The sequence below is a fragment of the Parus major genome, chromosome 3 (assembly GCF_001522545.3).
Source record: "Parus major isolate Abel chromosome 3, Parus_major1.1, whole genome shotgun sequence".
In the NCBI taxonomy this organism is placed as follows: domain Eukaryota; kingdom Metazoa; phylum Chordata; class Aves; order Passeriformes; family Paridae; genus Parus; species Parus major.
The window spans coordinates 68199835-68209916 of NC_031770.1; the positions used below are offsets into that span (position 1 = coordinate 68199835).

The 10082-nt window shown below is 44.8% G+C and overlaps 1 protein-coding gene across 1 annotated transcript in view; it reads left to right on the forward strand.

The window, feature by feature from the left end:
- Positions 1–2838, forward strand: part of WASF1 (WASP family member 1) — a 28897-nt gene extending 26059 nt beyond the window's left edge. The window contains exons 8-9 of the mRNA XM_019006103.1: positions 1–462; positions 1923–2838. The exon at positions 1–462 is cut by the window's left edge and continues 8 nt beyond it. Of these exons, the coding sequence (XP_018861648.1) occupies positions 1–462; positions 1923–2080 (620 nt within the window). The 3' untranslated portion in view covers positions 2081–2838. The remainder of the gene's footprint in view (positions 463–1922) is intronic.
- The last annotated feature ends 7244 nt before the right edge of the window (positions 2839–10082 follow it).

The following is a 10082-nucleotide window of genomic DNA, read 5'->3' on the forward strand; positions in this document are numbered from 1 at the left end:
CACCCCCTCCCACAGCTGCTCTGCAGGCCCCAGCTGTGCCACCTCCACCAGCTCCTCTCCAGATAGCTCCTGGAGTTCTTCATCCAGCTCCACCTCCAGTTGCTCCTCCTCTAGCACAACCCTCTCCCCCTGTCACTAGAGCAGCCCAGGTGTGTGAAGCTGTACCTGTTCACCCAGTTCCTCCACAAGCCGAAGTACAGGGGCTTCCTCCACCACCCCCACCTCCTCCCCTGCCACCTCCTGGCATTCGACCCTCCTCCCCTGTCACAGTTGCAAACCTTTCTCACCCTCCTCCTGTTCTGCACCCTCCTCCAACAACCGTTGTCCCAGGCCCTCATGCACCCATAATGCCTCCATCTCCACCAGCCCAAGTGATTCCTGCTCCTGAGCCCAAACGCCATCCTTCAACCCTTCCTGTAATCAGTGATGCTAGAAGCGTTCTGCTGGAAGCAATACGGAAAGGTAACATTGGCTATTTAGCAGCAAGAAGTACAATCTCAGAAACCTGCTAAATATATGTGACCTTTGAGAGATGGAATATTTCGTGTGTGTAAGAAGTTAGAGGAATGCATCTTAAGTCTGTTTCTGTTTTCTGTCCTCTGCAGTGTATGCACTGTCTAGTAAACAGGGTTTTCTTCAATTTGTAATTGCACTTATCAGATGTTTAGTTTGGATGGTAAAGCTGGTTCTCTGTGGAAGTCAGATTAGAGAAAAAAAATACAAAAGTGTGTTTGTAGATGATCTGTGGAGATTATCTTTCTATTTCTGTTTACCTGCAAATGCAGCTATTTCTGATTATCTACAGATTGTGTAGAAGACGAAAACATTGGTTTTCACAGACTATTAGATAAAAGCAAAGCAGATCAATTGGCATTGGAATTTTGATCATCTGGGACTGTATTACAAGAGCTAAGTGATGTTCAGAAATCATTGCTGAAGACTTCAAGCTGTTAAGTGTCTGATCTGGACACAGCACAGTAGTGGAGCAGCCTTTGCATTGCAAGGTGCCCGTGGCAGAGTGCAAGGGAAGGGCAGAGCTGCAGCTTTCCTGATGATCTCATGAGGAGCTGTGTGCCAGCTGTACCTTTCAGCTTATGGTGCCCATGGCCAGGAAAATCCCCACTGTACTGTGTGTGCTGCTGTTTGACAGTGGGATACCTTGCAGTTGTTAAGATCTCTCAAATGTTTCAAGTCCTACATTCTTCTACTCTTCCCCTGCAGCCCAGCACAGAATCTGTATGGTACTGTAATATCAGCAGATAGGCTATAGCACTAACTCAAAATATTTCTGCATGTCTATATGCACATGAATTGATAACATCATTGAAGTCTAAAGAAGTGTTGACAACAGTTGAGTACAACAGGGGGGTGTGAACACATGTAGAGAATGTCAGCAAAAATGAGAAAATAGAGCCTGCTGGTATAATCTAGGTGATTGCTGAAAATGCTTTGGACCAAGTCATGCCCAAAAAACAAAGGCTTGAGTTAGCACAGCTTTGATCTCCAAGTAATACTTTATCCCAAACCAGATCATTACATGACAAAAAACAGGGTTACAAGAGGTCCTGTCTTGTAAGGATACTCAAATAGCTATAACCTTTCATTAAATTTATGAATAGAGAGTCTAGAAAACGTTTGGAAATGCAAATAGCGAAACGGCTTAATCACTTACAGTGGTACTAAAAATGTATTTTCATGGGAAATCAGAACCAGGATGTTATAGTAGAAAGACTCAAGATCTTGTCTGCCACTGCAATTCTGACATTCCTCTCTTTAGAAGCTTGACAAAAAATATTCTGTCTGAGCAGGACAGCGTCTTCTGTCTTCATTTTTGCTTGCAAAGCATTTTGTGAATCGTGAGCTAAATACATTTACGGTGGTGAAGGAGGAAAGTGACATGTTTGTGATCTGATGTTTTTCAGGCATTCAGCTCCGCAAAGTTGAAGAGCAGCGGGAGCAAGAAGCTAAGCACGAGCGCATTGAGAATGATGTCGCCACTATCCTCTCCCGTCGCATTGCTGTGGAATACAGTGATTCAGAAGATGATTCAGAATTTGATGAAGTAGATTGGCTAGAGTAAAATTATTACATTGCTGTATACACTGCAAAATCGAATGCTAATGTCCATTGTGGTGCTTGTTCTTTGGAAGTTGGATGGTCATTTCTAGTGTTTTTTGTATTATTTTCTTAACATAATTAATCCATGTTTTTCTACTTTTCAGTTTACAAAGAGCTCCTAGTGCATCTTCAAAACTAAATGTTTTACAGTGGCTTTTCTTACACATCTCTTTTGAAAGAACATACTTTGTTCCAATAGACCACTAAGTATTAAGCGCATGGGCAGCTGTTGGTAGAGTAGCAGTTTCAATTTTTTGGCATATCTTAACTGTGCACTTTGTGAATTTTAAGTTGATGAAGGCAACTGAGATTGACATTCCAAGGGCAGCTGTGTGTACTAATGAGCCTTATTCCACTTCTGATAGTGTTTTAAAATGTTAAACCTAGCTGTCAAAATATCACTGCCTCGATCACACCTGTACACTAAAAGTACATATAGTTAGCAGCACTGAACACACTGAAAAGCAAATGGATCTTTGGGGGGGGGGTTATTATTGGTTTATTGTTGTTTTTAAATAATTATGGCCTTATTTGAATGTTTAGAGATTCCCCTTCCCTTCTTCCCTCCCAGGTACATATTGTGTGGTACTATTTTTGCCTGCTTAATTAAAGTTTAAAGTTTTTTTTTCCTTGTGAAATCTTTTGACTTAAACATGCTGTGTAACTTATGTAACTGTTAAAATAACAGTTTGATTTAATAAATGGTTCATTTTAAATGTTCCTGGGTGTTGCTGTTTCAATCAAGCTTGCTTTTCACTGGTATACCTGAGAGATCCTTGGATTTCAAGTATTTAATCTGTGGTGTACAAAGTTACAGTAACAATTCTGTACCTGATCTAACAAGAGACTTATCATTAAATGATATCTATAGGCACATCTACTGGGAAAAAAAAAAATCCAGCTGAAATCTTACCATGATCTTAGTTTACAAAAAAAAATACAGAATTGGGAACTTGTGGCTAATTTCCTTTAGGGTTTTTTTAAAATTTTTTAAAATACTTTACCATCAGTGTATCTTGAGGAGATGCAGCAGTTAAAATCATGGTTGATGAAAGATGACTTTTTAAGTGCTGTCTAGCAGTGTAGTGCATGTTTTGCACAGCTTTTGTGTTTTTCTTCCCTGGAATAACTCCTTCAAGTCTGAGCACATAGTCAAAAGCCTGTTGAGAAGGGAAGCATGAGAGAGTGCAAGAGCTCTCTTATCCTGTGATCTCATTCCTGGAAGATGTAATCCTATAAGAGGGAAATAAGTCTTGAAAGTCAGAATGAGATTGCTGAAGCTGGAACATTAAATGTTCCATGTGTTACAAACCAGTTTGCAGGGACATGTGGTTGTTAGCCTTCTCTTGGAACTGGTCAAAACTCTCAAGGTGTAGACTGGGGTAGGAATAGTGTACAGCAACTCTTCCAGCTTCACTCCTCACACCATCTCAGCCTCTACTGTAATTTTGCACATGGCCTGCCATACTCAAGGCTTTTTCAACTGCAACAGTAATGCCTTTGTTAGTTTTCCAGAAGGAAAAATATTGCCACAATTTGTGAATCTGCATCTTTGTAAGTACGGCTGCAGACCGCTGTGCCCTGTTCTCTCTGATAGTTTCTCACAGTAACATCATCTGGTTTGTTCTGTGGTTCTCTGTCGACTTCAGAAGTGCATGTCCTTCTTAACCCCTCATTGTAATGGTAAAGAAAGGGTATCAGAGGCACTGCTGCATGAATATTTGATGGTGTTTCCTTGGATCTCAATAATCCTAACTCACCAAACCTAACTAACTTGTCCAGGAACTATATGTGAGTTCCTGTTGATGCAGCTGTAAAGATTTGAGATCATAAAGCAAAGTGCACTGTATGCACCTGCAGCTCCCCTTTAATCAGGGACCAAGATCTGCCCTCCAGGCAGCTGAAAGAAGAGCTTATCCCTGAATTTTGTGTGTAGTTAGTTCTGCCATTTACAAAATTACATTTCAGCTGATGTTTATACCTGTTCCTTGCTCAAGTCTCTATAAACTGATTTTTCTGGTGGATATTATGGAGAGCAGCCTACGTTGTCACTTAAATGGAGCAGCAGCATTTCTGTGCCCAGGCTGTGACTGTTCAAATTAGAGCATCTAACCATCATGCCTGCATTGGTGGGTGTGCTCTGAGTGTGTCCAGGAACTGTGAACTGGATATAACTTACATAAAGTGAAGAAAAAGGGAAGAAATGAAAGCAAAAAAAGCCCTTATATAACTTCAGCTATCACATAGCAGACCTGAAGGTACTAAAAAAAAATAAAAAATTCTTATTTACAAATGGTTGCTATTGACCTGTTTTGCTGTTCTGCTGATTAATAATATCCCTTCCAAGCCAGTACCCAGGGCAGACAAAGCACTCATTTAATATGACACAGTCACACAATGTAATGAACCTTGTCTGTGAAAAGTCAAGAGTTAAATTCAGTTAACATTTCAAAGGCAGGATTCTTGGCCTTCTGCCACTGCTACAGCTTTCTGCCATAGCAACTCGTCTCCAGATAGCAATAGCATGATTCACTAGTAGCAAGAGGTGATTGTTGAATTTGAATATTTGTGTTTGTAGATCAACTCTAGTGCATTTGCTGTCTTGGAGATTTGTGTCCCTCTTACTGTGGGTCTCCAGCTGCCTTTCTTGTTTGGTGGAACGCTGTGCAGAGAGCTGCTGGGCTCTTCATGCCTGTGATTAGATGTGTAATAGATTATTGATTGCTTTGTCTTGTAGGGTACTAAATCAAGTCTTCTGTATTGAACTGTTTACGGAGTCTGTTGTTTACCTCTCTACATTTGCAGCAGCTGGTTAAAACCAAGGCTTGCAGTCTGACACAAAAATAAAGTGTCAGTTATGTTCCATATAAGTGAGGAGAAACCTTTGTCTTCACCCTTTTCTCAAACTGTAATCTGGGACAGTTAAAAATTATCTACCTCTCCTACTGAGAATTGGGGGGAGCGGGTGAAGAACAATATAAAGTGCATAGAAGAAATGAAATCTGCTTGATGGCAGATGACTAGGGAGGTGTAGAATTGGTCACTCAGGGGTTTTATCAAAAGATAAAACAGTAACAATGCAGCCATCATGGATAAACCGAAAACAAATCAGTAAATGGAAGAGAACAACAACTAAAGGAGCAAAAATTAAAGAGACATAATTCTGTTTTGTTTTTTTTTTAGTGGTGTGGTATGAACAGCAACGATTAAATACTAGGTAATATTAAGGGATTATGTTATTTCCCAGTAAATTGGGATTTTGAAAGCAGGAGGCATATTGAAAGACCTTTAGTTGATAAAATTATTTTTTTCTGCATGTTACACAGGAGTGCACTCCTCAGCACTTAGGTGGACACTGATGCACCATTGCCTGTCCGATGGATGCACAGATTAGCACTCCTCAGTGCCCTGGGACCCGAGGGTGCCAACACGTACCCGCAGTCCCCAAGGCCTTGCGACAGGCTCTTGAGGATGATGGGACCATCTTGGCTTGGATGCAGCTGCCAGCCCTGAAGTGCATCCCCGGGTGATTTACCTGGAGGCTGAGCCTTTGTGTGACGCAGCTGGGAACAGGCTCTGCCTGTATCTCAGTGTCCCCAGCCCATGGATCCCAGGGGAGGGGGGTTCAGGAGGTGGAGCAGAAGCCCCTGTTGGTCAGGGCAGCGCACCCACAGCAGCAGCGCAGGGTCACGGCAGCGCCCGCAGCCCAGCGCTGCCACAAACCACAGCAGCTCCAAGAGGAGACGCGGAGGCAAAGCCTCCGCACAGGCTCTGCATCAGCAAAAGATCTGACAGAAATTCGACTACAGCTCCATCAAGTGTCCGCTTGTCTCCTCAGCTACAGGCCAGAATGAGTTTTACTCTCCCCGATTCTCTTTTGTAAGTAAGGACGTTAAACACCAGGGGAGGAATCACAGCCACAAACCAGGGGCAGCAGCAGCAACAGTGATCTCCCTTTCTGGAGCCTCCGCCAGTTCTCCCCTCTCCTTTCCCCTCCTGACTTACTTTGCACACTTGAACGATTCTGCGGGGTGGTTCTCTGCCCACAGGAGAATTTAACACACGCTCCTTGCGGCTGCAGCTGGGAGAGACCTCCCTGATTCCCAAACTGCTTCTTGAGTACCTCACCAGCCCAGGTAGATGTGAGTTCCCTCCGTCTGTCCTTTGAGCTGCTTGGGACTGCTCTCCCTTCCCTCGTTCAGCCCTAATGAGCTGGGTCGGGTTTAAGTGCTTAAAAAGCGGGTTCCTGGCAAGCGGGGGACTTGCTTTTTGCCAGCGTGCGTGCAGGGAGCGCTCCCATGAGCGAGTGACTTGGCTGGCAGCTCCGAGGGCTTAATGAATGCCTGGCAGCACAGCACCAGGAGGATCAGGCAGGGGATGGGGACCTCATCCCCATCCCAGCTGCTGCTAGAGGAGGACACATGGACAAACCTCAGGAAATGGGCACTGGGGTACAGAGCAGATACGACGAGGCAGGAGCTCTGCACCCCATTCTGTTGCCATGGGACTGGTTGATACTGCACAGCCTGTGCTTATTCTTTGATCTCTGCCCTCTGCAAGCAGACATTTTTCCCCCCTGCTAATTCCTGTGCCTGGAGAATGGGTTCTGCCACATTAGTCATCGCTCATGTTCCTCAGCTGCCAGCAACCCTTGACAGCAGCATCAGTAACAGACACTAAAGAAAATTGCATCCATCCCATTTCTTCTAAATTCTTATTTTTACCATATTTGCAGGCTCTGAGCAATTGCTCCAGCTACCTTCTTTTTGGCAACTGGAAGTGTTTGGGTACAGATCAGAGAAGTCATCAAGAATCTCTCACCAAACGGGGCTGACTATTCCCATTCTTGTGTTTCTTTATCTGATGGTTCAATAACTTCACTTTCAGACACAAGACAGCTGGGTGCCCCCTGCAGACAGGTCGTTTTCATTTCCCGCCTCCCTCATTTTCATGTCAGAGTGTCATTTATTGCAAACCTTGTGACATTTTTGCACAACCTCACAGCAGTATCGTTCCATGAAAAGCTGAAAAAATACCTCCCTTTCGTGAGATCTTCCACTGTGTTTTAGCCACTTCTACTCCTCTGCAAGGCATTTCCTTCACCACAATTTTAAAATCTCAGAGCAGGTCTCCTTCTCAACTCACCCCAGTGCCTCCTGTGGAGCAAGATCCATGCTCAGTGTCATATTGTCAGAGCTTGATTTTGCACTTCAGTATCAGCCAGAAATAACTCCAGAATCTGCCCAAGACTTCTAACCTGGTGAGAAAGCAGCTCACAGCTCGGGTCTTGGCACGCTGGTGTAGCCTTAGAAATTTTCCTTCACGCCAAGCAAATGCTGGAGGCTGGATTTTTCCAAGCTGCATTTTGGCAAAGCCAAACCCAGCTTGTAAACATCACCAGCAGGACACACAGCCCCATACAGGGATGTAGGAGACCATCAAGCAGCCTGGGCAAGGGGCTGCCCCCCACACTGAACCCCAGATAAGGATGTATCTTCTGGGTTTTAAAAGCACAAAGAAGTTAGCAATGCTCCCAAACAGGACAGGTGCTCCCCACAAGCCAGCATCCTTTGCTGGTCAGTAGGAATCCTGGCAGTAATTCAGCTGTGGTTAATTAGAAGAAAACATTAAGATAATTCCTTTGCTTCTGTATACTTTGTTCTCTGCATGATAGCTGTGCACCATCACCTGCCAGGGAAGTTTCAGTGCCAATGGTTATCTTTGGATGAATCAGAGGTAGAAAGAGCAACTCAGTCCCTGTTTCCACAGGAGAGAGAGCCCAGCTCTGGGAGCAGACAAATATATTGGGACTTCCCAGACAGCTCCTGCAACTCACTCTCTGTACATCTCTCTGATGGAGAATTCTAAGGTCACAGGGAAAAGTTACCATGCTAAATCCCCGAAATTTTAAGGCCAGGCTTTGTTGCCTCCTTGGGTTTTGAAGCTTTCCACTGACATGTCACATCTCTGCAGTTTGCAAAATCCCAGGATGTGAGGTTCTCCTGAAGAACCTGCAAGTGGGGGTACAGCCACACTTACCCCCACAGTATCCCCACAATGCTGACTTCACATCCCTTGAAACCTGGAGGAATTTTTGGGAAGATGTATGCTGAAGCTCTGCCCCAGCAGTGGCCACTGTGGCCTCTGTCACAAGGCCTGAGAAGATCCCACAAGGACAAGGTGAAGGGGCTCTCATGGCAGCAGCCCCACCTGACTGTCAACCCCACATTCAGACTTACAAATCCCTGCTGGAGCACCCTGCTGCCAGCCACATCAGCTCCCAGTGTTGGCCAGTCTGTGACACCTGTAAGAAGTGTTTAGCAGAGGTCTGCTGGCAAAATATCATCCCCTCCCAACACACATGGGAGAAATTACTCTTTCAGGTTTCTAGCCTGTTTTTAGTAGTCCTCATATTCTCCATAAATTTCATTAGCTGGATTTATGTGGTCACTAAACTGCATGATACAGTATTATAGGCACAGCAGGAAATTATTTGCTGTTCTGGTGAAAATGAGTATTTCCTAGTTTTGTCAGTGCAGGGAATTACATTATCAGGGAAATAATAACCAGCTGAACTGAAGGAGGGTTTGATTCATGGTAATTACTGATTATATGCAGATTACTTTATGGCTTTAATTCTTTCGTCTCCCACTGTTTGCTTGCTAAACCTCTGAAAAAAAAAAAGGAGAAAAAAAAGGCAGTGAGTATATGAGAGTCTTGTTTGTAAGGCAAATTACAGAACCTAATTTGTTGATTACATGAAAGGAAGCAGAGCTCTGCACAGACCAGGACGGCGGTGGGAAAGAGCCAGCAGAGAGCTGTGCTTGCATCCATCCTCAGCTGCAGCTGCTTCTGTGCTGCTCTACAACACACAGTTCACATTCCCAAGATTGCCACCCTAACCTGTGCTTAGGGCTGGTTTTACTGGGGCAACAGCAGGCCTGAAGGTGGTCTGTGACCTTTGTTCTTCACCCCTGTTCATCAGGTGGAGATTAGAGGATATATCAATTCATTTGTGCTCAATATGCACTTAAAAACATTTCTTCTAATCCAGTGCGACAACTAGGCCCTTGCAAACCTTCAGTTTTAACTAGCACCACGCTTTAAGGCATCAAAAGCTGGTTAGCTGAACCGCTGCTTTTGACAGAAAGCTATCCAAAAATAGAGCAGAGCATCACCACTGCTTCTCAGACACTCCTGCCTTTCCAAAACAGCTTTTCTCTTACTTCCTACAGCAAACCTTCTGCAGACTTGCAATCCCCAGAGATGAAACTAGCCTTTTGATCTCTTATATTATTCTTAGCATTGCTGGAGCAAAATTTCAGACCATGTTCTCTCTGCAGTGGAGAGATGGGGAGCGAGACCCTGCTCCTGCTGCCTCTGGCTGCCTCCCTGACTGGGAAGCTTCTTCACTCCCATTGTGCCCAGGGCAGCGTGCTGATTGCATACTATGTTTATTCTTAAAAAACATAGCTACGCCCTCTTAAGTAAAGAGCAAGTGCTGGGGTTTGCATCAAAAAATATCACCCTGTGTCAGAGCAGGCTCAGAAGCACAGCTGGGTGCTCCATGGTGTCTGGGTGTGTTGGTCTGCAGCCGCTTAGGCACACGTGCCAGCTGGGATCTTTCAGCTGCCAGCACTTTATCTGACAGATGAAAGGGAAAAAGAGAGAAAGCACTGTAATTGCCAGCCCAAAAGACAGCACCCTGTGTCAGGCATGCCTGCCTGCACCCCTGGGGTGTCAGTGCAGAGGAGCAGGGGCGAGCAGCACCTGTTGAACCCATCAGGTTTGGATGGCACTTTCAGCCCATGTGAGCTCTGTCCTCATCTTGACACGGTGCAAGGCCAAATCCAGGCTCTGGGATGAAGGCTTGGCACCACCAGCATCCCTTTGGGAGCCTCCAGAAAACCACCCTGTCCCCTTGGTCGGTACCAGCCATGACAGCTCCCCCGGTCCAAATATGG